This window comes from Leucoraja erinacea, chromosome 21 (genome assembly GCF_028641065.1).
Source record: "Leucoraja erinacea ecotype New England chromosome 21, Leri_hhj_1, whole genome shotgun sequence".
Taxonomy (NCBI): Eukaryota; Metazoa; Chordata; class Chondrichthyes; order Rajiformes; family Rajidae; genus Leucoraja; species Leucoraja erinaceus.
The window spans coordinates 1,452,021-1,479,189 of NC_073397.1; the positions used below are offsets into that span (position 1 = coordinate 1,452,021).

At 45.4% G+C, this 27,169-nt stretch overlaps 1 protein-coding gene across 5 annotated transcripts in view; it reads left to right on the forward strand.

Moving 5' to 3' along the window:
- chd6 (chromodomain helicase DNA binding protein 6) overlaps window positions 1-27,169 on the forward strand; it is a 186,725-nt gene that overhangs the window by 138,682 nt on the left and 20,874 nt on the right. For all 5 annotated transcript variants that reach the window (XM_055651953.1, XM_055651954.1, XM_055651951.1 and 2 more), the window contains 18 exons: window positions 311-521; window positions 1,690-1,885; window positions 2,711-2,875; window positions 4,120-4,299; window positions 5,102-5,212; window positions 6,669-6,871; window positions 7,406-7,605; window positions 7,757-7,916; window positions 8,333-8,422; window positions 10,837-10,940; window positions 13,865-13,994; window positions 15,818-15,884; window positions 17,531-17,591; window positions 20,642-20,861; window positions 21,953-22,158; window positions 23,330-24,847; window positions 26,257-26,411; window positions 26,867-27,088. In XM_055651953.1, the coding sequence (XP_055507928.1) occupies window positions 311-521; window positions 1,690-1,885; window positions 2,711-2,875; window positions 4,120-4,299; window positions 5,102-5,212; window positions 6,669-6,871; window positions 7,406-7,605; window positions 7,757-7,916; window positions 8,333-8,422; window positions 10,837-10,940; window positions 13,865-13,994; window positions 15,818-15,884; window positions 17,531-17,591; window positions 20,642-20,861; window positions 21,953-22,158; window positions 23,330-24,847; window positions 26,257-26,411; window positions 26,867-27,088 (4,199 nt within the window). The remainder of the gene's footprint in view (window positions 1-310; window positions 522-1,689; window positions 1,886-2,710; window positions 2,876-4,119; window positions 4,300-5,101; window positions 5,213-6,668; window positions 6,872-7,405; window positions 7,606-7,756; window positions 7,917-8,332; window positions 8,423-10,836; window positions 10,941-13,864; window positions 13,995-15,817; window positions 15,885-17,530; window positions 17,592-20,641; window positions 20,862-21,952; window positions 22,159-23,329; window positions 24,848-26,256; window positions 26,412-26,866; window positions 27,089-27,169) is intronic.

The following is a 27,169-nucleotide window of genomic DNA, read 5'->3' on the forward strand; positions in this document are numbered from 1 at the left end:
AAATTGCTAGCTGACATCTTAAGTGCCTACATGTGCCCAACTATTATAGGAAATTGTCCTACCACCACCTTTACATTGACCTGATGAGGTCCTCTGGTTAATGCAGATACATGGGTTAGTGTAGATAGGTACAGAATGGACATATTGGGTGGATTGCCGTGCTCTGTCTGTCTGATTCAAGTGTCAGGGACCTGTGAGTGCCAATATCTTTGGCAGTGGTTAAAGTAAAAGAGAGGGCATAAAAAGATCTTGAAAAAGTGCTGGTTCTGGGGAAATATGTAATGAATATTTTAATTTTGATTCCCGTTAGGTGCTGAGGAGAAAATCCTGGATGAGTTCCGTGAAGTGCACAATCCTGAGGCTCCTTATTTCCAACTGCAGGCCATGATCCAGGCTGCAGGAAAGTTGGTGCTGATCGACAAGCTGTTGCCCAAACTGATAGCAGGTGGGCACAAAGTGCTGATCTTCTCTCAGATGGTTCGCTGCTTGGATATACTTGAAGATTATCTCATCCACCGACGGTAAGCCGAGACGAGCTACCAGTCTCTGTGAGCTGGAGACAGGCCCTGTCTCTGTTTTAGTCGCTGCTTATTCATGTAAAGATTAATGGGAGTGAGAAGTAATTTGGATGTCTAGTATTTTGTTAAAAATGAATGCTTAACATTTTTGATGAACATTACAAGAACATGATCCTATTGAGATGTGATTGAAGGCTCCTAGGTTACTCTTTGGCACCAATCCAAGTGAATCAAAATGTCAAGCCTTTCTTACCTAGCTTTGCTGAAGTGTTTGAGCTCTCTAGAAGCAGCATTTGATAGATCCTTTGAGTGGGCAGACACAATACAATATAGACAGTCTATATTGCCAGTGGCCATTCAGTCGTACTTGCTGGATGTGTGTGATATTCAGCAAGTGATGTGTGTGATATTCTCACAGATGTCATCAACAGGTAGTAATGTTTATCCACCTCAGTTTGAATCAGATGTGCATATGGTCTCATTAGCTTGCTACTCTTACATTTCACCATGTCAGGGACTGGAGAAGACTACCTACACCCCACTGCCCGGCCATGTGTGTGACCCATCCCCTCCCCCTCCCCAGCTCCCCCGCTCATCGCACCGCGCGGGGGGCTTTGGCACTGTTTTCTCACGTCAGTCACGGCGAGGGCAGCCAGCAGGCTGCAGTCCACAGAGTCATATCAAGTAGGTTACTCTAGTATGTGCTATTATCTATATATTATAATTCCTGGCTCCATAGCTCCAGTGATAGAGAGAATGGATTTAACATTCCCGTTGTCTGCTCCCTGACCCATGACCTCTCTCACCTAGAAAGGCAAGTATGTCCACCCTCTAATTTGCATATTCTGACTTGGAAATACATTCCATTCCTCCATCATCAACGGCTATAAATCCTGTAAACCATTCTCACAGCATCCTTACTCTGTCCTATCCGGTGACAACGAGCCTGAGCAAAAGGTTGCTCACCACTGTCTTTTCAAGGGCAGGTCAGGAGAGCCCCTCAAAGTTGTCCTTTCCAACAACAGCTGTAACCCACAAATGAATTGGGGGGGGGGGGAAGCAAAGGGAGCTGCTGAGATGAGGCTGTGTCACCTCCTTTAGTTCTCTGAGATTCTTTGTGCATGCACATAGGTTCACGTGTTCTAATTCTGGTGATTTCTACATGTTTAAGGTACACCTATGAGCGGATCGATGGCAGGGTACGGGGGAACTTGAGACAGGCTGCCATTGATCGCTTCTCCAAACCAGACTCGGACCGCTTTGTGTTTCTGCTGTGCACCAGGGCAGGAGGTCTTGGTATTAATCTTACTGCTGCAGACACTTGTATCATCTTTGATTCGGATTGGAACCCACAGAACGACCTGCAGGTGAGTCTTGCAGGGAGCCGCACAGGGGAAGTTCCTGCAGCTAATGGATCTCCCCCAGACACTGCTCTGTGCTCTGATGCTCGAAGCACCCTGTCACGTGCTCTGTGGAGCTGCCTTGTGATTCCTGACCTCACAAATCCTTTGAGGGTATCGGATAGATTTCATTGCAGTAAATTAGTTGACAAAGCAGAAAGGCTAATTAAGAATTCTTTAAGCTGTACAACAGAAATAATGAGGTTTAATTGATGGGTGTCAAATTAGGAGCCGTCTAGACATGCTGAACAGAAAGGATCCATTTCCTTTAGTAGATAATTGTGTAAATAGGATGCAGGGATTTAAATTTATTAATAGAACGATTGAGGGAGTTGAAGAAACACCCAAAAATCATTTAATCAGCAAACCCTGAAATGGGTGGAAACTCTTGCCACTGTGAAAGCACAGGTGGCTGGACATGAGAAGAGCCCCAAACATCAGGGCCACAGACAAGGGGCATGTGGGGTTAACATGAGGTCTCTTTTGGCAGCATGGACACAGTACCCACAAAATGGGACTTCTGCTATCATTTTATTTGTTTTTATTGCTCCAATGCCGATCCCACCATACACTGTGGGGACGTACTGGACACTTTCCATCTGATAAATGGAAACTTCTGAAGGAAATATTGACATATCCATACCTAAATAACGTCTAGAGAGGCTGTGGTGGGGCCAAGAATGTAAGGTTTGTTATTGTATTCCCTTCACCAATGTGTTTCCTCCTCTCCAAGCATTTGATATACGATTGCTCGGAATCTTGGAGATTGCCATAACCTTTTATTGTCTCTAGGCTCAGGCTCGTTGTCACCGGATAGGACAGAGTAAAGCAGTTCAAGTGTATCGCCTCATAACCCGTAACTCGTACGAGCGAGAGATGTTCGACAAGGCCAGCCTCAAGCTGGGTCTAGACAGAGCAGTCTTGCAAGCAATGAACCGCAGAGGAAACACCAACGGGGTAAGGTGGTCTGGTGCAGTACTGAATCTACAGTTATTTGAACTCTTTGTGTTGGACACGTTGTATTTTGTGGGGCTGGCGATGGCAATGGCACAAATTTGAAGCGTCTGCTGGATCAGGGCCCAACATGTCAATCAGGGTTATTGCAGGCAAATGTAATATGGAGGCAATTATACATGGAGAACACAAACGTGTCAGAGATAACTGAGACATGACTACAGTAATATCAGGACTGGGACAACAATAACTATGGCAGTAGGATAAAAGCATGCCGCTATAAGGAAGGCAAAAATAGAATCTATTTGAATCAAGATACAGGATTTATTGCAAAAATGGGTGCAGTTTGCAGACATTTAATAATGGGACAAAAGTAGACTGAAATATGCAAACAAATCAGGAATAGGAGGATTTCAACCGCCCTGATATTAGTTTGAAAGAAAAGGTCGCTGAAGGTGTAAAAGAATGGAATTCATACAATGTATATTGGATTCCTTTCTAGCCCAGTGTTTAGTACGTAGACACAAGGAACTACAGATTCTGATTCGCCAAAAAAGATACAAAGTGCTGGAGTAACTCAGTGGGTCAGGCAGCATCTCTGGAGAACATGGATAGGGATAGGTGGGTGGGGTTGGGGGCGGTGACAAAACTGGAAGAGTTGTGGGGTGGGCCAAAGTCTGGCAAGTGATAAATGGATTTAGATAAGTGTGAGGGGGGGGTGGGGGTTGATTGGAAGATGGTTGGACAAAGGGCAGAGATGAAAAGATATGGAAGTGTAAGATTTGTATAGAAGAGGTATGAAATGCAAAGCCAGAGGAAAGAATATAGATGGAAGGGGATGGGTCCAACCAAGGAAGTCTTGTCATTAGGTTTAGTTATGGGGAATGAACCAGATAAATATAATAAGTAAAAAAACCTATTCTCCTGTTTTCTCCCCATAATCTTTGACACCCATACTGATCAAGAATCTGTCAATCTCCGCTTTAAAAATTCCTAATGAGTGAATACCCAATGATTCTGGTAGCAGCCAATCCAACTTTTGGTTCTCTCAATTGTAGGGAGAGCAATTGGGTGAATGGGAAAGTCAGCTTATGAAAATCCATTTCCAGTAAAATCTCACAGGGCTGTAAGCATTCCCTGTCATCCACCCAACTCGCCCTCAACCCTTTTACATCGCCTTGTTTTGATGGTCAGAGCTGCTCCGTTGAAACAACTGTTTGTTTTAGACTGTGTGCCTCCCTGTGCAGGTGCAGCCATTGTCCAAGATTGAAGTAGAGGATCTTCTTCGTAAAGGAGCATATGGAGCCCTAATGGATGAGGAGGATGAAGGATCAAAGTTTTGTGAAGAAGACATTGACCAGATCTTGCTTCGGCGAACTCGCACAATCACCATTGAATCAGAAGGGAAGGGTTCAACATTTGCAAAGGTTAGAAGTAGCATTCAGGCACAACTCAATGGCTGCAACTCAACGTAGCAACCAAGAGTTAATGATTTGCTGGCGAGGCATTTTGATAGCTCAGTAGAATATTTTAACAGCAGTGTTACTGGAAGGGGGAGGGAAGAACAGAATGATCACAATACCCTGTCTTGTGTGGACTGAACTTTGATCAAATGCAGCTCTTTTAAATAGTTGGCTTCTTAACCAGGAAATAGGCAGAGAGAGAGGAGCATCGGAAGGAAGCAATTAAACTGGACACAAACATAGTTCACTACCTCCGTTTAATTAATTACTCATTAAACATCAACACATTAGCGAATCTCAGCCAAGTTATTTGAGAGCCACCTGCACAAATAAAGTCACCCTTTGAGGAGGGAAGAATGGTATCTCAGAGCACTGCCTGAGGTTGACTGTGGAGCACAGGGTAGTGCTGACCTTGGCAGTCTCACCTCAGCCCCTCTTCCTGAACATTAACAAACTTGCTTCACGGGTCATTTGCGATCACTTACAGGTTCATGAATCAGCATTGGTTCTGTCTATTCTAATTCTGTATCTGTCTGAATCAGTGCATTTATTCAAGTTTGTTTCCAGCATTCTGCTAAACCTGTGCACTCACAGCCAACTACCGATGTTTGAGCAATCCTCTGTCCACCCTCTCGGGCAGTGTCCTGACTGCATAATTTAATATCACTGGCGCATCCAATTAATATTTTTGTCGGTTGCATGAATTGCTTACAGCTCCTTAACAAGTACACCTTCGGTACTCTGATGTGATTTGTTTCTGCTTCAGGCCAGTTTTGTAGCTTCGGGCAATAGGACGGACATCTCCCTGGATGACCCCAACTTTTGGCAAAAATGGGCCAAAATTGCAGAGCTGGATATAGAGTCAAAGAACGGCAAGGTAAGTGCCCCTGACAGGTACTGTCCTTGAGCAGGTGCCCACACGTATCATTAGTGCAGAAGATGACGATCAATGGATATTCTTGGCAGTGGGTATGTAACTGGTTGTGGCCACGTCCATCTATTCCTGCTTGACTCCCCAGCCTAATGGCTCACCTGAGGTATCTGTAATGCGACAGACATCCACTGAAAGTGGCAACACAGGTAAATAGTGGTAAGGAAAGTGTACGGCATACTTGCCTTGATTGTCCAGGGTATAAAATACATGAAGTCATTTTGCAGCTGTAAATAACTTTGGTTAGGCAGCATTTGGAAGTATTGTGTACAATGCCGTTTGCCCCATTACAGGAAGCTTGTGGAGTTTTGTGAAGAATGCAGAAGATGTTTACCAGGATGCGGCCTGGATTGGAGGGTATTCGCTATCAGAAGAGGTTGAATGGACATATTGTTTTCTCTGGAGACTTGGATGCAAAGGAGAGACCTGATATTAGTTTATAAAATGATGAGAGGCACAGATAGGGTCGATATTAATTTCCCCCAGGGTGGTAATGTTAATACTAGAAGGAATAGCTTTAAGGAAGCGGGGGAAAGTGTAATGGAGATCTGTGAAGCAAGTTTTTTTTTACAGTGGTGGGTATCTGGAACATACTGCCAGGGAGATAGTAGAAGCAGATACAGCACTGACGTTTGAGTGGTATTTAGACAGGCACATGAACAGGCAGAGAATGGAGGGATTAGTTTAATTTGACAACATGTTGGCACACACATGATGGGCCAGAAGGCTTGCTTCTGTGCCATAGACTGCAGAGCAGGGCAGCCGTGCTGTCCTGTCACATGCTCACTACAGGACGGCCTTCCTGCAGTCAGAAACTGAAGCTTCACTGTGGTTGGCAAGCATCTTATTGTTAAAATGTTCAGCCTGTGCACATTTCCTTATTTAGATAGATATTGAATGTCTAGTGCCCCTCAGCCAGCTCATCAAAAGACGACTGTTTGCCTTCTGTATAATGTTGTGTTTTGAGTTGTTACTGCATACTTTAGAGGAGGAGGAGGAGGAGAAGGAGAAGGGCATGATCAGTGGGTGACTGGAAGTTGTGCTACGTTGGAGAGGGGACAAGGACTCTAGGCTACGGAACTAGAGATAGTCAAAAGGACGTTATCAAGGTCAGGTACCGCAAAGTCAAGATGCTGGAATCAGAAGCAAGCACTTTCAATTTAATGCTTTAGGAATTTGGAGTACATTTGCCCAAGACTAGAGTGAAAGGTGTGTGATTAGGATTGTATAAATCTTGAGTTGGTGGAGTATATATGATGCAAGCAGGGGCTCAGGAAAAGCCAGGAACTGGAAACGAGGCCATGTAGTTGAAGAGATCGGGTCTCCATTATTGCACATCATGAGTCACGGCAGTGAACGGGGTTGATATTGATTCTCCTCTCTCTGGACATCTTGCACACAGGACAGTTTGGTCATCGACACACCACGTGTCAGGAAACAGACCAAACACTACAATTCGTTTGAGGATGATGAATTGATGGAGTTCTCTGAGCTTGACAGTGATAGTGAAGATAAACCTTCAAGGTCTCGCCGTCTCCACGACAAGACACGGCGGTATCTCCGGGCCGAATGCTTTCGGGTGGAAAAGAACCTGTTGATATTCGGGTAAGTGTTGATTTAACTGGATTTATTGAATATAAACTGAAATGAGTTGTTTCATTGTTGCCTACCAGAACATCCCATGTACTTTATAACTATTCAAGTGAAGTTGAAATCCAATCCCTGTTGTAATATTGGAAATCTGACAGACAGTGCAATACCCGTGTGGCGAGTTCCCAGAAAAGAAGCAGTGATTGACCTAGTACGTGGACATTCTATCTTCATGATTGCGTCTTGTTGTCTACTGAACGCTGGAGGGAGGGAGGTTTGTTCAGAGAGGGCAGCAGAAATCTATCCCATGAGATGGACTTTGATGCTGGTGCTTCTTGTAAGCAAAGCCCATGAGGCCAAGATTCTTCACTGTGTATTTTGCAGAGATAGATCACATCTGAATTGGCCTGATTGGTTACCAATTTTTAACCATGGCTCCAAACTTTGCAGCAGATTGGCTGTAGTCTTGCTTCACGCTTGCCAGGGTGATGTGTGAGATGGGGAACTCTGGGCTACTGTTGCCTACAGTGCTGGTGGACTGTGTTGCAGGTGGGGGCGATGGAAGGACATCCTGTCGCATGGACGCTTCAAATGGCACTTGACAGAGAAGGACATGGAGACCGTTTGTCGCACCCTCCTGGTCTATTGCCTGAAGCATTACAAAGGAGACGAGAAGATTAAAAGTTTCATCTGGGACCTTATCACTCCTACAAAAGATGGACAGAATCAAGCACTGCACAATCACTCAGGTATGTGAGCCAGAGGCTAGAAACAAAGGGAAGGGGGAGGCCCGGTAGATGTTTGGCTTCAGTGCAAGAGTGGTGAGGGTGGAAATATTTGTTTTGGATATACGATTCAGTTCACACTGAATAACAGCACATTTTGGACAATTTCCTGCAGGGTTGTCAGCTCCTGTGCCCAGGGGCAGGAAAGGCAAGAAGCTGAAAACCCCACTGTCCCAACCAGAGCTGAAGAACGCTGACTGGATGGCCAGCTGTAACCCAGAGGTGCTTTTCCATGATGATGGCTATAAGAAACATCTCAAACAGCACTGCAACAAGTGAGTGTAAACAGGGACATGTGTGAGAGGGGGTCGGTATACGTGCACCACTTGCCCGAGGAGGGGGGGAGGGGGGGGCTGGCTGCATGTGGGATGGAAGTCAGGTTTAAGGAGCTGTTTGGGAGGTTTTGCGTGGATGCTGTGATATACATAACTGTCTGCATGTGTGCCATTTGGTTACCCCAATTGCATGTAAAGAAGTGAGATTTTTTTTTCTTAAACTATGCAAACATTCTAATATTTGGGTACAATTGTAATTTGGCCAGATTAGAATCTCTTGTATTTCTCAGTGATGGACCTCATTGCTGTACAGTGACATCCTGTCAGCCTGGTCAAGCACACTTCAGCCCAAGAAGCAATGTGTAGGCAGAGATATTCCTCCTTCCTGTTCTTGAGATTTATGTGGTTGTCCACAGGGTCTTGCTGAGAGTCCGAATGTTATATTATCTCAAGCAGGAGGTGCTGGGGGAGGCCGCTGACAAAGCTTTGGATGGTGTTGATGCAAGGTACGTCACATAGCACAACCACTGCAGTGTGGAGGGTAAAGGGACGTCCTGTTCAGTGCTGAGCCAGTCGGATTAAGGTGGCCTGCTCCTCATGAGGTTTCTTCAAGTTGAACATTGTTTAAATTTGGCAGGAATTCCTTGCTCTCTCTGCAAACTGACGTATAACGTTGGATGACAGCATGATAGAGCTGGACTGCACTGTCCATGTCCGTTTCCTTTGGCCCTCTGCTTCCAATATACAACTTGGGAAACGGAGAAACTGTTTCCAGTGTCACACAGGTTGTTGCCTGTGATCGCGGGGTGATGCCTGTATGGTCGTGAGTAGCCCAAAGTCCCCTCTCTCTTCATCACACCTTGGTGTACAGTAAGCTGGAAGTCTGGATGCCCGAGGTTGACTACAAGAGGTCATGGCCCAAAGAGTCGCACCTTTTTCTGGTCGCCGCTGGATTTTCAACATGTTGAACATTTTCGGCCACCTGCTGCGACTATGACGGGTGCCAGCAAGTCGCCGAAAACATCGCGTAAGTGGGACAGGCCCTAAATGGCAAAAGATGCAACATATTTTACAGAGAATTACATGATCTGAAAAGGCAGTGGGAGTGATTCAAAGCAGATTTCAAGAAGTGGTTGCATAAATATTTGAGGGAAAACACAGCGTAGTGGATTAGGGCCACAGCAGGAGTAGGAGGTCAATCAATCAATCAACCTTTATTGTCATCTTGCAAAGCAACAATTGTACAGTGCAAAATGAGAAGACGTTTCCCAGGGAATACCGGAGCATCCCACATAAATCTTAAACATTTCACACATAAATAAAAACAATCCAGTCCCTGATGAAACAGTACAAATAGTTAAACAGCAGATAAAACAGCAACATTAAAATACAGTGAAAACAGTCATTAATGTGTCCAGGGCAGCTGATTTGAGTGGACAATGCCAGAGTTATTAAATTGTCAGTGCAAAGCAGCAGAATCAGGTGGAGTGACTGTTTAGCAGCCTCACAGCCTGTGGCAGGAAGCTGTTTAGCAGTCTGGTAGTCCGGGCTTTGATGCTACGGTATCGCTTGCCTGATGGCAGGAGATCCAGATGTGTGTGGAATGGGGTGCAATTTGTCCTTAGCTATTCTCAGAGCTTTTTTCAGACAGCGGCTCTGGAATAGTTCATGTACCGAGGGTAGGGAGATGCCAATGATCCTCTCCGCTCCCCTCACTACCCTCTGCAGAGTCTGAGCAGTTACAGTTGGAGTACCACGTGCTCATGCAGTGCGTGAGTACAGACTCCACCGTGCCCCTGTAAAAAGTCCTGAGGATGTTGGTGGGGAGTGAGGCCTGTTTGAGTTTCCTCAGGTAGTGCAGTCGCTGATGGGCCCGTTTGACAATCCCAGTGTTGTTCCTCGACCAGGTGAGTGTCTGAAATTTGCACTTCGAGGAACTTTATGCTCTCCACTCTCTCCACCGTGGTGCCACTGATGTTGGGTGTGTGTTTTGGCTGCGACCTCCTGAAGTCGACAATCATCTCCTTTGTTTTGTCGACGTTTAATGCTAAATTGTTGTTGCCGCACCAGTCCACTAGTTGTTTCACTTCCTCCCTGTACATTGATTCATCATCTCCGCTGATGAGTTCCACCACTGTTGTGTCGTCTGCAAATTTTATGATCTTATTGTCCCTGAATCTGGCAGCACAGTCATGTGTGAGCAGTTACAAATAGCTAGCACATGCATAATGGGCAGAAAGGTTTATTCTATTATTATTATTGAATGCTCTACTTCAATGACCCTAGAATATGGCAACACCAATACCAAGCAATGAACAGGGAAATTGGAGGAGATGACGGAAGGAAAAAGATGAAGGGAACTATTTAAAAAATGCCTAAGGGCATTTAACACTAAAGTTCCAATCACCAAGTTATTTTAATGCCTGTTAGTGTAAAAGCTATCAAAATATCCCACAAGTGCTCAACCTTCCCTTTAAGAACTTATGTTTAAATAATTTTGTGGTGATCTAAATGAGGCGCTCTAAGTCATGAGATACAAAGGGAATGTATTTAACTCATGATTCCAGTACCAGGGAGTCATAACTTTATGATTAACACAAGGTCTTTCGAGGTGACATCAGAAGCACTTCCCACGCCAAAGGAAGTGAAATTTGTAACTCTCCCTCAGGCAGGGTCGCAGAGTGAGACATAAAGAGAAGTGTTTTGTTGGGGGCTGATGAATGAAAAGTCTCGATTCTCAAATTACTTTTATTAATTATTTCTAATGGCATTGAATTATTTTGTCCATCTCTCTGTGTTATTATGTCCCTCTTTGTTGCCATGTGTCTGCCTGTCTGTATGTTACATGAGCTCTATCTCTCTCACTGTCTTACCCGTTCTGCCTTGTTTTCCTCTCTCTTCACCACATCTTGGTGTATAGTAAGCTGGAAGTCTGGATGCCTGAGGTTGACTACAATGATATCCCAGTTGAATGGTGGGATGGAGATTGTGACAAGTCCATGCTCATTGGAGTTTACAAACATGGTAAGCCTGTGTTTGAGGTTTTGTATAACTTGGCGAAAAACAACCTCAAAGTAATTCATTACTCTGAATCTGGTTGATGTATTGTGCTAGATATCTATATTCTAATGGCTATAAATGTATCTGCTATAGTGTTAGATAATAGACCAAGAGAAACTATTAATTTGGAATTTGAAGTGTTTTTGGTAAAGAGTGCTTTTCTTTTTATAAACCTCACAGTATTGGGCACTTCAGAAAATTCAAGATAATCAAAGTCAATCTAGTTCTGAAAAAAAAACATCAGGGACTTTTGAGACATTCAAAATGTACTACAGATGAAGGGTCTCGACCCGAAACGTCACCCATTCCTTCTCTCCAGAGGTGCTGTCTGTCCCGCTGAGTTACTCCAGCATTTTGAGTCTACCTACACTTCTTTGTACATTGTGCCTTGGATAAAGGGGAACCACTGGATGTAGTGTATTCAGATTTCTAGAAGGCATTTGATAAAGTGCTACATGATTTTTATTGAGAGCAAGCTTATGGTGTGGGAGATGATGTTGGTAAGGACAGAGGAATAGCTGGCTAACAGGAAAGGGAGCATAGGTACACAGTACAAGGGTAGTTCTGGTTGGTAATGAGGGGGTGCCACACAGATCGATGTTAAAGCCTGAACTTTTTATGATTCATATAAATGGCTTAGCTGGTGATTAAATTTGTTAATACAAAAAAAGATGGATAGGTGACGTGTGAAGAGGGTGAATAAAAGATCTGGCAAATAGAATGTAACGTGAGAAAATGGGCATTTTGACTATTTTGGCTGGAGAAAATAGCCTAATAACCCTAGATTTACAAAAAACTAGTAACTTGGAAACCTAAGAGAATGTCATTGCTTATTGTGCGGGAATTGAATACCAAAGTTGGGAGGCCATGCTTCATTGGCTATAGGTGAGATTACATATGAAAAACTAAACAGTGTCAGTATTTGTAGTTTAAGAAGGAACTGCAGATGCTGGGAAATCAAAGGTGCATAAACACATAAACATCCTACAAATACTGAGGTAGACAAATATGCTGGAGAAACTCAGCGGGTGCAGCAGCATCTATAGTGCAAAGGAAATAGGCAATGTTTCGGGCCGAAACGGGTCTGAAGAAGGGTTTCTGCCTGAAACGTTGCCTATTTCCTTCGCTCCATAGATGCTGCCTCACCCACTGAGTTTCTCCAGCATTTTTGTCTACCTCAGTATTTGTAGGATGTTTATGTGTTGGAGCAATTCAGAGATCTTCTGACGAATGCCTGAATTGGTGGTTTTCTTATGGAGAAACATTGGGCAGGCTAGGCTGGTATCCACTGGAGTTAGAGTAAAGGCAACAACTGACACATACAAGACCCTGAGAGGTCTTGACAGGGTGAATTTTGAGAGGACAAGGGTTCGTTGGTTAAAAATAACGGATCGCCTAGAGAGCATCAATACTTACATGGATTCCCAGGAGTGCCAATTTTCACAGAGGGATTTGTAGGAGGTTCCCAGGAATGTCTCAGTATTCATGAGGTCACTATGATTCTCTCAGTATTTACAGGCACTTCCTAGGAAGTATTTACAGGGGTTCCTGCGGGATTTTGCAGTATTTGCAAGGATTTCACTGGGTGTGTCTGAGAATTTGCTCTGATTCCTGGGAATGTCTCATATCCCCAAGGAGATCCTGCGTTTGGCAGCAATTACCACGGGGTCCCAAATGCCTCAGTATTTGCAGGAGTGCCTGAGGGAGCATGTGGGCTGACTTGGAGATTTGGATTCACCTATGTTTTGATTTAAAACACACACTTGTGGGAGATTTGTGCTTGTGGGAGTAACGCAACTGAAACGTTGACCAATTGCCAGATAGTTTCAGCTATGTGGACGCTGGCTGAGCAGACTGACTGGCCTCGCTGGATTGGATTGCATTCAATTTATTGTCATTGTCTCATAAGAAACAATGAAATGGATTTTCCTTGCAGTCATAAAAAAAATTAAAAAGCACAAACACAGAAGTCCACGACACAACACAACCCCACAGTGGCACCAAAGTTAGGGAAGGAACCAAAGTCCAGCCAGCCTCCCCGCCGATCTTGCCAGATGTTCACCCGTGGTTGGGGCCTCCCGAGCACCCCGCAGTCGCCGCCATGGGCGGCCCGATGCTCAGGCTCTCTCGCCGGGAACGATGGAACCCCGACGGTAAGGCATCGCCCACCCCGCGATATATCCAGCGCTGCACCGCCACTGCTGGAGCTCTGGTCGGTCCCAGTAGGTAGGCCGGGGGGGGGGGGGGGGATGTCGCGACTCGAACCATCGTCACCCCCCCTCCAGGAAGGGACTGAAGGACGGTATCCCCCTTACCGTACCCTCTTCCCCCCCCCCCACATAAAACACAAAATATCCCCCCAAAAAACGCACTTCTAACATAACAAAAAACAAAAAAGATACCGGACTGAAGGTGGAGGCAGCCATGACAGCGCCACCGGATGTCCATCATTGTGACAGTGTCCTCCAGTCATAGGGACACTCACCCGCCCAGTTTGTAGAGGTTGGGACAATAGATGAGGGGTTCCCTCATGGTTTATTACTACATACAACATAGAACCAGCGACACGGATCCCTGGTGCCTGCTGCTTCTATGTTGTATGTTGTAATAAACATGAGGGAACCCCTCATCTATTGTCTGTCCCGTACCTACAAGAAAGGCACAGAGTGCAGGAGTAACTCAGCAGGTCAGGCAGCATCTCTGGAGAAAAAGGATGGGCTGTTAGACGAAAACGTTGGAGCCGGAAAGATATGTTTAAGGAGGAATATTAGTGATAATGTTGTGGCTGTGATTCCTGATGCACCTGTTTGCCATGGGTGGGACTTTCTCCAGTTGGACTCTCAAGCCGTTTGTTCCATCCACCGAGACCTGACTCTTTCTCTTTCCAGGTTATGAGCGATATAATGCGATGAGAGCTGACCCAGCACTCTGCTTCCTTGAGAGGGTGGGCATGCCTGATGAGACCTCACTGGCAGCCGAGCAAGGAGGTGTTGACCTGCCAGCAGACATAAGCGAAGGGTAAAACATTGCCATCTGTTGAGGGTGGGGTAGTTGAAGAGATGTTTACTGCTGATTCTGAACACCAACTCCTGTGAAAATCCTTTGCTTAAGAAGGAACTGCAGATGTTGGAAAATCGAAGGTAGACAAAATTGCTGGATAAACTCAGCAGGAGAAGAAGGGTTTCGGCCCGAAACGTTGCCTATTTCCTTCACTCCATAGATGCTGCTGCAACCACTGAGTTTCTCCAGCACTTTTGTCTACCTGTGAAAGTCCTTCCAGGTTCAAACTCCACTCAGGAGCTTAAATTTATAAAAGGTCACGATACAGGGGGAGGCCATTCAACCCGTATCTGTACCTCTGAAAGAAGCTCCTCATCCTGGATCACTACCAGCTCCCGTTTAAAAGAAATTTTGGAATTAGTTTGTAGCTTGTCAGATACAGAATGTCAAGTCTTGACAACACTGTGAAAGTTATTGCTCATCACTTTTTCCCGGGATTGTACATCTCTGACCTTGCACCTGACTGCAGAAAGAGTTTCCCTCTTCTTTGAAGAATTCTGTCAGGTCACCCGTTAACCCCATCTGTCAGGTCACCCCATTACCCCTTTCCAGGAACACGGGTGATTCAACATGTCCTAATCCAAGAGGTGCTTGTTGCTGGTCACCTGCAAGACTTCCTCACATCCCATCCTCAGCCCCACAACACTGCTGGGAAGTATTATGCTGATACCTCCAATGGTCCAGCTGAGGTATTGCATTCTCTTGCTCCAATTATAAACCCAAGTAACCTAAACTCTTTAAACCTTTGTATCAACTTGCTCTGCCAGCCTCGAAGGTTTGTCAACAAGAGCTCCCAGGGCTCGCTGCTCATCCATACCTTTCCAGGCTGGCCGTTAATGCAGCCTACCCTGTCAACCATCCCAATTTACTGCACATCCACAGTATTACTGAGAGCGCTGTCTGGCCTGATGCCCTGGTAAGCACAGGGCTGTTGTGGCCAAAGCTGCCACACTGTTCGAACAAGGCTGGGCTATTGTCCAGCCTCCAGCCCAACACTCCTCCATTGCTCAGTGCCATTTCCAATAAACAAGTTAACTAGTCATTTATCTTGTTGCTGCCCACCTGCATAATAGTCATTAGCTGAAACTGAGTGACGACGTGAAGAGGCTGATGGGTGTATGAGAGGTCTCTGTCCTGCCCCAGCTGCTGTGTGCACTTCTGCCCACGTTCTCCAGGGCACTCTTCCCAGCCATTCAAAGCATAAACAGAATGAATAGCAATTCAATGAGTCATGTAGCACGAAATCAGACCCTGCAGCCCAATTCATCCATGCCAACCAACTCACCTAACTGAGCTTGTTCTATTTGCCTGTACTTGGCCAACATTCCTTTATTATCCCTGTGGCTGTCAAAATAGGTTTTAAATGTTGTAAATTGTATCTATTGCTGCCACTCCCTCTGGCAGCCTGTTCCACCACTCAGTTTTGATAAGGTTTCCCTTTGAATACCCTGTAAAATGCTGCCCTTTCACCATTCTCATTCAAATCGTTGAACACAGATGGCAAATACTAGTAGAGCCAGCACCAATCCCTGCAGTACACTGCTGGTCTCAGGTCCGCAGTCTGAAAGATAATTCCCTGCTACCACCTCTAACTCCAACCACCAACTGGCTACCATGGGTCCCATGATCTAACTTTCCAAAGCAATCCACCACGTGGGACCTTGTCAAAGGTCTTGCAAAGACCTAGTTCATGTAGACATTGTCTACTGTCCTGACTTCCATCAGTTATTTGTGATCTCTGATTTCATTGAAATGGTCATTCTCTCTGTCCTGAATTATAGGGTTGACCTTTGTAAAGGTGATGACTCCGAGTTGAAGTCTGATGGCCAGTTCAAAGATCAGCCAGATGTGAGTAAAATGTCTTGATACTCTATGATACATGATGTTTTTTTTTTTTAATCCAGTGTTTGGCCTTCACTTGCATGTATTACTTCAAAGTTCTCCCTGTTCTTCCGGAAGGGACATGTTCTCTCCGCCCCACCAGAGTACAGATCGACAGCCTGGCTTCTGACTATTTCTGATGGTGTGCTACCAGGGTGTCAGGAGAGATAATGGAGAGCAGGCATCCTGTGTAATCCCTTGCAGGGATGCCGACACCATGGAACAGTGCAGTACGGGAAGAGGCCTCTTAAACTCCACTATTGTATCTGCCTCCACCACCACCCCCAGCAGCACTTTCTAGCGCACTTGTGTGTAAAAAAACAAACACCCCATGCATATCTTGCCAGCTTTGCCCTTCCCACCGTAATTGCCCTTCCCACCTGCCCTGTGGTCTTTGACATTTCCACCCTGAGGGAAAAGGTTCTGACTGTCTACTCTATCTTTGTCTCAAATTTGTGAAGATTTTAGAAACAGGTCTTTCAGCAGTGAGATCTCAATTCAGCATTTCATTAAATGATACCTGTTCTGTATTTGCCTTGGTCACCTATCTGAACAGATCCCTTGCATCTACCAGTATAGTATAATGTCACGTGTACCGAGGAGCAGTTAAAAGCTTTTGTTGCATGCTATCCAGTCAGAAGAAAGACAATACGTGATTACAATCGAGCCGTTTAAAGTGTGTAGACACATGACTAGTGAATAACGTTTAGTGCAAGAATAAGCCAGCAAAGTCCGATCAAGGATAGTGCGAGGATCACCAATGAGCCTCGGACTCTACATCGTTTTGCAAGGGAGATTTTCTTACCTCCTCTGTGAAAATGAGCTCAATTTTTTAAGATTATGTCCACTTGATGGTCATTTTCCAATTATATTACTACCTATTTTATTAAATCATCAACATCTGTGAGATCATTCTCGATCTTCTGTGCAAAGGGAATAGAAACAGTCTTTTCAATTTATGCTCATAATGTAACCTGTAATGTTATTCCACCTAGGCCATTATATCCTTCAGGTGATATGATGTCCCTGTATTCTATAACTTGGACAGTAATAGAGGTTCTGAACTCTAACTCCCTCTTAGACCCAATTACACTGTCATCTACAGTAATTTAATCATGTGTTATTAAAGGAACTGACCATGGGTTAACAGCAGCATTGCACGATGTGGTCATCCTGTCTTTAGTAAGCAGGAAGGTGGGTTGCTCTTGTAAGCTTAAATGTTGTGACGGGCAAGATCACAATCTGATATTAATAATAGGGGTAGCAACAGTAGGCTGGGTGGTGTGTGATAGCATCACCAGTAATGTCCATGGCAGGAGGAGGGCAGGATGGAAAACTACTACTTGAAGCATGACCCCTAACTTCCCATTTCCTGCTCTTACACACCAACCACAGATGAACAAAGGAGGAGGACTGACTGAAACATTATTTCCTTCCACCACAGTGAAGAATATTGATTCCACTGTGGTGGATGTTCATGTTGTATTCTATTGTGTATTGTGCTCTTTTTGATTGTTTGGCTCCATGGTAAATCAAATTCCACTTTACCTTAACTGGTGCATGTGGCAATAAATGTGAACTTGAACTTACTTATTGTTTTTGTTGACTTACAGGAAGATGTAAATTCCTGCATTGAATCTGGGATTTTGGAGAAAGGGGAAGACTCAATTTTAGGTAAGATACAGTGTCCTCCATAATGGTTGGGACAAAGACCCTATATTTAATTATTTGCCTCTGGACTCCACAATTTGAGATTTGTAATAGAAAAATAAATCACATGTGGTTAAAGTGCACATTGTCAGACTTTAATAAGGGTCATCTTTATACATTTTTGTTTCACCATGCAGTGTTTATACATAGTTCCCCCCATTTCAGGGCACTATAACGTTTGGGACACAGCAATGTCATGTAAATGAAAGTAGTCATATTTAGTATTTTGTTGCATATCCTTTGCATGCAATGACTGCTTGAAGTCTACGATTCATGGACATCACCAGTTGCTGGGTGTCTTCTCTGGTGATGCTCTGCCAGACCTGTATTGCAGCCATCTTTAGCTTATGCTTGTTTTGGGGGCTAGTCCCCTTCAGTTTTCTCTTCAGCATATAAAAGACATGCTCAATTGGGTTCAATTGGGATTGACTTGGTCACTCATTAATTGACCATTTTTTAGCTTTGAAAAACTCCTTTGTTGCTTTAGCAGTATTTTGGGGTCATTGTTTTGCTGTAGAATGAACCACCGGCCAATGAGTTTTGAGGCATTTGTTTGAACTTGAGCAGATAGGATGTGCCTATACACTTCAGAATTCATTACGCTACTACCACAAGCAATTGTATCATCAATGAAGATAAGTGATCCAGTACCTTCAGCAGCCATACATGCCCAGGCCATAACACCCCCACCACCGTGTTTCACAGATGAGGTGGTATGCTTTGGATCTTGGGCAGTTCCTTCTCTCCTCCATATTTTGCTCTTTCCATCACTCTGATATGTTAATCTTCGTCTCATCTGTCCACAAGACGTTTTTCCAGGCGTGTGGTTGCTCTTTTAAGTACTTCTTGGCAAACTGTAAGCTCTCTTATACCTGCACGAAGGAGGCAATTAAACACACGAGCAATTACAAACACCAGTGAAGCCATGTGTCCAAAACATTATGGTGCCCTGAAATGGGAGGTCTATATATAAACACAGCTGTAATTTCTACATGGTGAAACCAAAATGTATAAAAATTGCCTTTATTAAAATTGGACTTTGTGCACTTTAACTACATGTGATTTTTTTCTATTACAAATCTCAAATTGTGGAGTACAGAGGCAAATAAATAAATGATGGGTCTTTGTCCCAAACATTATGGAGGGCACTGTATATAAATGGTGAGTGGTTTGTGTTGGTGTAAGTGACACCAAGTGTACAGTTTTGGGAAAGACCATTCGGCCCACGTTGTCTGTGCTTCTGTTTACAGTCCTTTTAAGCCCTTCTCATCCTGTTTCATCTCAACCTAATGTTAAAGTCAAGGTGTCTCAGTTCATCACCATTCCTTCGCACCTTACCATTTGCTGGTCCAACCCCTATTGATCTCGCTTCACAATTGTCCGGGTTAAAATGGTGATGCTGCATTTGTTACCAGTAACCCAGATGAACTGACCCAAGTTTCGATTCCACCATGGCAGCGGTAACATTTAAACTATAATAATATTCTACATTTAGCAAACTTAAGTGTTGATGTTGATCACTATAAACTTGTGAAACTCATGGAGTCCATCGAAGATCTTCAGAGGAGGTTATCTGCCACCCTTACTGGTGATGCAGCCATCCAATTTCCTCGACCGCAGAACCATACAATTTCCCTCTACTAATACTTTACTCTGCCTAGCGGAGCTGTTCCTCACCCTTAACATCTTCTTCTCCCACTTCCTCCAAGACCCAGGTGTAACTATGGGCACCCGCATGGGCCTCAGCTATGCCTGCCTCTTTGTAGGGTACGTTGAGCAATCCCTGTTCCAGGCATGTACTGGCCCTATCCCCAAACTCTATCTGTGTTACATTGATGACTGCATTGGTGCTACTCCACCACCTCCAACGGGATCACCCATGCACAACTCATGGACTTTTATCAACTTCACCACCAATTTCCATCGCACTCAAATTTACTTGGCAGTCCTTACCTTCCCACCATATCAGCCATCGCATACAACACATAATCCTACGAAATTTCCACCACCTCAACGGGATCACAGCATTAGTCACATTTTCCCATCTCTACCCCTTACCACCTTCTGCAGAGACCATTCCCTCCGCAACTCCCTGGTTAACTCATCCCTTCCCACCCAAACCACCCCCTCCCCGGTACCTTTCCCTGCAACCGCAAAAGATATAACATCTGTCACTAGACCTCCTCTCTCGACTCTTGTCAAGGACCACAACAGTCCTTTCAGGTTAGGCAGACGTTCACTTGAACCTCCTCTAACCTCATCTACTGCATCCGTTGTTCAAGATGTGGCCTCGTACATCGGCGAGACCTAACGCAGACTGGACGATCGTTTCGCAGAACACCTTTGCTCAGTCTGCCTGAACCTACCTGATCTTCCGTTTGCTGGACACTTTAATTATCCTTCCATTCCTCCACAGATCTTTCTGTCATAGGCCTCCTCCATTATCAGAGTGAGGCTAAACACAAATTGGAGGAACAGCATCTCATATTTTGCTTGGGCAGCTTACAGCCCAGTGGTATGAGTTTGATTTCTCTCACTTCAGGGAGCCCCAGCATTCCCTCTCTCTCTATCCCTCCCCCACCCAAGTCGCACTAGCTTCTTATTTTCACCCAACAAACTGCTAACAATGGGCTGTTTCCTCTATCATCGTTACTTTTTTGCATATCTATCATTCATTGTTCTTTATCTCCACATCACTGTCTGTATCTCTTGTGTCCCTTATACATAATCCGTCTGAAGAAAGGTCTTGACCCGAAACGTCATCCATTCCTTCTCTCCAGAGATGCTGCCTGTCCCGCTGAGTTAATCCAGCTGACTCCCTCATGAATGTCCCATAAAATAGTTAAGAGATGGACGATCACTGCTTGCTTTGTCAATGCTCAGATCTTGAAATATGAAAAGGAAGTATTGTGCTTAAGATTGTTTGTTGCTTTAGGATACTATAGGATGTGGTTACCTGGATATCCAGCTCAGCACTAACTAACTAGTAAGTTTAATCCTTGATTCCATCGAAGGTCAGAATGGTGCAGACATGGACCGTCCCCAGTGGCCGGTGGCTTCAGTGCTCACAGCTCGTCTTCGTCGCCTCATAACCGCCTACCAACGCTGCAATCGCAAGGAGCTGGTGAGAATGGAGTCGCAGGCGCGCAATAACCGGCGTCGCTGGTATCCACAGGATGAGATCTGGGGAAGGGTGTCAGAAATGGACATTGTTACCATGGAAATCCAGCAAAGGTAAATGATTGAGGGACATTAAGTTGCGATTCTTCAGATTGTTGGGAAAAATAGTGGGTGGACTTGTGGTGAGAGCTCGGCTTGTTGTGCCTGTGATGCAACAACATGGGAGTACTCTCTCTGATATGTGCCTCATGGCTTGTTGGGAGGTGAGTGTGGAGACCAGATGCATTGCCCAGCCTGACTTCCTGATCGTTCAGTGCCCAGTTGGTGCTGATGTAAGCTCTGATCAAACTTGAGGAGGAATATTAACTTCTACAGGCAACATCCCACAATTAAACAGCTGTTTTCAAGAAGTAGCATGGTCTTTTGTGCAAATAAGTATGATTGAGAAAGAACATGCAATTTCCACACTGGGTGTGTGGAAGGTCAGGATCGAGCCTGGGTCTCTGGCGTCGTGAGACAGCAGCTGTGCCACACTTGGCCCATTCAGGATCAAAAAAGGTTCAGAGAGAAATGTTTACCGTAACCAATCAGCATATTTCTGTACGCAGCAAAAACAAATTAATTCACCAACTCATTTGTGGTATGATAATATATAATGACTCACTTGGACAAGTACATGGATATAATAGGTTCAGAGGAACATAGGCCAAATGAGACTAGCTTAGATGGTGCATCTTGTCTGCATGGACGTGTTGGGCCGAAGGGCCAGATTCTCTGCTGTATAACTTGATGACAACATGGATAATTTGATTCCAATTATAAATGGTAATGTGTTAAATTCCAAAGTCTTGTCTAGATATGCACATTGTACAGTTACTTAGATTCTGCTATTCTCGAGGAATAGGTGCACTGTTTGAAAACCACCTCTGCCCATCCGCTTCAAATTGTCCTGGGCTGGAATATGTGCACAGATCCAGGCAGTGAACTATGAGCTGAAACTGTTCAGGTCAGAGAGGGGCCAACCCACTCTCAGGGCAACAGTCAAAAACCCAGTCATTCACAGGGAAAATGGTGCAAACTACACACTGACCACACTGAACCCACGTCGCTGTATCATCTGGTCTATTCACAATGGCGGCGGCGTTGACAAGGAATTGCTGCTTGGTGTTCTTTCAGAGGGTCACATCAACTCCTTATTTTTCCAGGTGGACAAGGAGGGAACAGACAGATTTCTACCGTGTGGTCTCGACGTTCGGTGTGGTGTATGATCCAGACAAGAAGCAGTTTGACTGGAACCAGTTCCGCAGCTTTGCCAGGTTGGAGAGAAAAACGGATGGAAGCCTAGAGAGGTATTTCCGAAGCTTCGTGGCCATGTGCCGGAATGTTTGCAGGCTGCCTCAGAGGAAAGAAGGTGAGAATTATGTCCTGTTACATTCCACAGTTTGTTGTGTTTCAGTCCAGCTAAAGCAATGTGATTACCAGCTGGCTGACTCCGTAGGAGACATGTAGCTCAGTTTCTTCCCACCCTCTTCTTGCTGATCTCTAATGGAGATGCAGTCAGTGGAAACATGGCTCCTGAGTGTGGATGTGGGCAGTTCCATTCAATCCTTGCTTCTGATCTAGGAAGTAAAGTGGTTGGACACAGCGAGATTGTGCCTTAGACTGAGAACTTGGTGGTGTGGAGGGTGGGCACTTGAATGAGCTGCTGGGGACTGAGTGAGGATCCGTCTGCAGAGGAGAGGATGGAGAGAGTGATGAAGAACCCGTGAGAGATAGAAAATCAAAAAAAACTGCAGGTGTTGGACATGTGGAACAAAAACTGGCAATGCCAGAAAATGTCAGCAGGTGGCACGGTGATGCCATGGTAGAGCTACTACCTTACAGCACCAGAGACCCGGTTTCAATCCTGACTACAGGTCTGTATGGAGTTTGTACGTTCTCCCCGTCATCTGCGTGGGGTTTTTCCCGAGATCTTCGGTATCCTCCCACACTCCAAAGACAGACAGGTTTGTAGGTTAATTGGTTTGGCATTAATGTAAAATTGTCCCTAGTGTTGTTAGGATAGTTTTAATGTGCGGGGGTCGGTGCAGACCCAGTGGGCCGAAAGGCCTGTTTCTGCTCTGTGCCTCTAAACTAAAGGAAACCAAGGTCACACAGCCACTGTAGATAGAGAAATGGTTAATGTTTGCAGGGTGTGAGAAAGAGAAAGTTGTAAGTTAGTTTTCATAAGGAGGGAGGGATGTGAAGGGTGTGTGTGTGTTTTTTGTTTTTTTTTGATGTTTCAGATGGGCAATCCTTGATCAGACTGGAGAACGAAGGAACTATGTTGGCCTGGGTAAGACCAACATGTAGGTGAAGCTAGGGACATTGTCAGAGAGAGTAAGCACATGGCGGGTGGGATACGGGCTGGAGTTCTGCCTTCAGCAGACAGTGTGGAAGGGTGACACCATCCCGCTGCTTGTGTAGGGAAGCTGGTTGCTAGAGGTTGGACAATGCATCATGTTATTATGCTGTTAGTGTGTATGTCAGTAAAACCATTGTGCACGGCCATTTTCTGACTGGCGACTCTTTCCTTGTTCCAGAGGCTTCAGATCCAAGCATTTTTGTGGAGCCCATCACGGAGGAACGAGCTTCGCGGACTCTGTACCGGATAGAGTTGCTGCGCAAGGTTCGTGAGCAAGTTCTGCGGAGCCCGCAGCTGAGCGAGCGGCTGAAGCTGTGCCGCCCCAGCCTGTACCTGCCGGTGTGGTGGGAATGCGGTAAACATGACCGTGACTTGCTCATAGGCACTGCCAAGCACGGCCTCAGCAGGACGGACTACTACATCCTCAACGACCCTCAGCTTTCCTTCCGCGAGGCTCACAGGAACTACGTACAGAACGGGAACACCTACTTCCAGACAGTGCCGGCTCCTTGCAGCCAGTCCTCCCTCAATTTCAGCCAGTCTGCTTCTCCTGCCTCCACTGTGCTCACTCTGGGGGAGAAGGACAACATTGAGCAGATGGACGCGGAGCAGGAGAAGCTGGAGGAGGTTTTGGATGTGCCGAGCCCCTCGGCAGGAACGCTCAGAGACTGTGCCGAAGTGAAGAATGAAGAGGGTGCAGCTGACCCTGTAAACAAGTGCAGCGCTGCTCAATCTAGTCTCAGTCTGTCTGAGGCAGTGGCTGCAGGGAACGAATGGGGAGCTGTCAACTGCACACAGACCAAGTTTTACCCTATGCCAACAACACACGTCAAATCTGAAGAGACGAATGCCGTGGACGGAATGTGTGCAGAGGGTGATGGCGAGGAAGGTTTACTGAAGCCTGTGCTGGAATCTTGCAGCCGTGGAGAAACCATGTTCCAGAGAAATCTACAGCCTGTGTGTGTTGCTGCTGCCTCACCAATAAACTGTCTGAACTTGCTGCTGGTACAATCCAATGGTGTGTTGGAAGTGCCGTCTGTACCAGAGGAGATGATGGATAGTTCGGCACCAGTGTGTGGTGTGCAGCCTGTGGACCCGGTGCCTGGTGCCGTCCCTCCGTGTCACCTTGTGCACGACAAGCAGGTTAAAGCTGAGAATGAGAGCTCGATGGAAGTCAGTGGTGGGGAGAGCCCCATAGGTGAACACGTTTATGATCTGCAGGCTAACTGCCCGGGCGTGTGCCTCACACAGACCACAGCCAATAGTTCCAATAGACCATGGAATAGAGCCAGCCAGCTGGCTGAGTCCAACTCTCCAGTTACTGCACCTGTAAGTCCACAAGCCACCAATGGGTTGAAGCTGACTGAAGCTGTGGCGGGCACAGACCAGCAAGGTGTGGCTGTGAATGAGACCTGTTCAGCAGAAACGGAGGAGCTCGTGGCCTTTACAAATGCTGAATCAGACCATCCTCCGTTCGTGAAGGTAGCCGTGCAAAGCCTAACGAGCACTCCGTCGCTCGGAACTGCTTACTCGTTAATGAAGACGGTGCAGGCTGAGCCAGATCCATCCTCAGCCCATGATGGCATCGTTCCCATAAAGCGGGAGCTGACAATCAGGCACCTCCTCGAGGACTGCATGAAGGATGATCTCTGTAAAACAGAAGAGAAATCCGAGGAAGATAATTCACAACCTGAAGGTAGCTGCTCTTTCATCCGTTGAAATCAAACAAAAAACAAGCACACATTGAAAGGGAATCATGTGTGTCACTGCATTAGAAATGTTCTTATATTTACTTCCAAACTATTCTAGAAACTATCAAATCTTTAAAAGTTAGAGTTTGCATCTTTGATCCTTATTTAATTGTTCCTTCCTATCTTTTGCTCATAGCAGTTAGTAAACATGCAGGTACAGCAGGCAGTGAAGAAAGCTGGCCTTCATAACAAGAGGAGTTGAGTATAGGAGTAAATAGTTCTGAGACCACATCTGGAGTATTGTGTGCAGTTTAGGTCGCCTAATTTGAGGAAACATCCTTGCTATTGAGGCTGTGTAGCGTAGGTTCACGAGGTTGATCCCCAGGTTGGCGGGGCTGTCATATGAGGAAAGATTGAAAAGACTGGGCTTGTATTCACTGGAATTTAGGAGGATGAGAGGAGCTCTTGTAGAAACGTATAAAATTATAAAAGGACTAGACAAGCTAGATGCAGGAAATAGAAGGCAGAGGAGGCCAAATCACTGGATTAATTTAAAAGAGTTAGATGGAGCTCTAGGGGCTAGCGGAATCAAGGGATATGGGGATAAGGCAGGCACGGGTTACTGATTGTGGATGATCAGCCATGCGGCTTGATGGGCCAAATGGCCTCCTCCTGCACCTATTGTCTATGTTTCTAACCAGGTAGGTGTTAGAGGCAGAGGCTGCAAGCATTTTAAAGGGAGTTTGGGAACAAAGGCATAAGTTTATGTTAAAGGTGCCACATTAAAGCCTTTGGATGTTTCTGTGAATTAAGATATCACGTTCCCAAAGTAGCTCACCTTTTAATAAGCATAACCTGCGATGGTAAAGATCTGTAGCGTGGGAGAAACGCCCCTGGAATGTCACAGAAAGCTAAATGAACAAAACTGTGGTGTCTACACACCATTGTGGAGTTCTGACACTTATCCATTTTACTGAATGTTACATCTGAGGTAAGGGCTATGATGGAGAAGTGGATTCCTTGGCCAGACGTGTCCCAACCTCACAATACCCTTGTTATTATTGACCATGTTGGCGTATTAAAGCAGGTCAATCCAGGGTTGTATAGGGCCCTGGTGGGACCATATCTTCTAGTGCGATGATTCTGGTACATGGGCAACAAGACAGGCAGAGTAATATCAAGTGCCCGTCTTTTATGGCAATGGAAATTGATCCAAGAACCCAGGGAGTGGGCTGTATTTTCCTGTCCAAATAAGTTCAACAGTGTACAGAAACCATATTTTTTGGAATTCAACTTTATGACTTGGCATTTGTGGATTTCAACTTTAAATGCCAGTTTCCAGAGCAGGATGCTGATTGTATGGTTCATTAAACAACTCCAGCTCTTGTTACAGTAAGGATGTTGTTTTTCTCAGTTATCCCGCTGAAGAGTTTTGATGAGGAGAGCAACACATCTGCCAGCCTGGTCCAAGATGAGATCCAGGACACCCTCCTGCAGGACATCCGCGAGCCAACCATCGCACAACTGCTGCAGGAGAAAACACTCTACTCGTCTGCTGAGTGGCCCAAGGTGAGTTGGAATAGAGTCACCAGCTTCAACACCATTCCTGGTGGCCATATCAGTGACACTCTTCAGACAGTAAAGCTGCTAAATAGAGGCCCCATGCCCACACAGGTGAATGGAAACATCCTTGGCATTACTTAGAGAACAGGAATTCTTCCCTGTTTCCTGGACAATATTTGTATCCCATCCATTTTGTAAAAATATCTCAGTATCTTTCTCGTAGCTTTATACAAAATGGCTGCCTAATGCCACGGGTTGCAACTGATGTCAATTTTATGTAAATTGTTAGATGTTTGGGATGCCTAGAGGGTGTGAACATCATGAGAGTAATACAAGCTATTCTTTACGTTTGTTCATTCTGTTTATAAATGTTCTGCTTTGATTAGAACCAAGCATTTCTCTAGACCTGGAGCTGGCAGATATGCATTGACATTGCATTTTTCTTACTTTCATTCTGTCAGGATCGAGTTATCATAAACCGCATCGACAACATCTGCCACGCTGTGCTGAAAGGAAAATGGCCATCAGCACAACAGCAGAACCTGGAAGCTGCTGGTGTAATGTACTCCATGGCTGCCCCAGCAGACAGTCTGAACGTGAGGAGCTGCCTCAGTGTCCCTGTGCAGGCTGCACACACTCTCAGCTTTGCTGACGGCTCTGTCTCCTCCCATCAATTTTCAAAGGCAAGTGCTGCAGCTGACTCCACCTTGGATTGCACCTGCAGAGTCTTCTGCTGCTGGTATAACCTCTGCTATTCCGATATT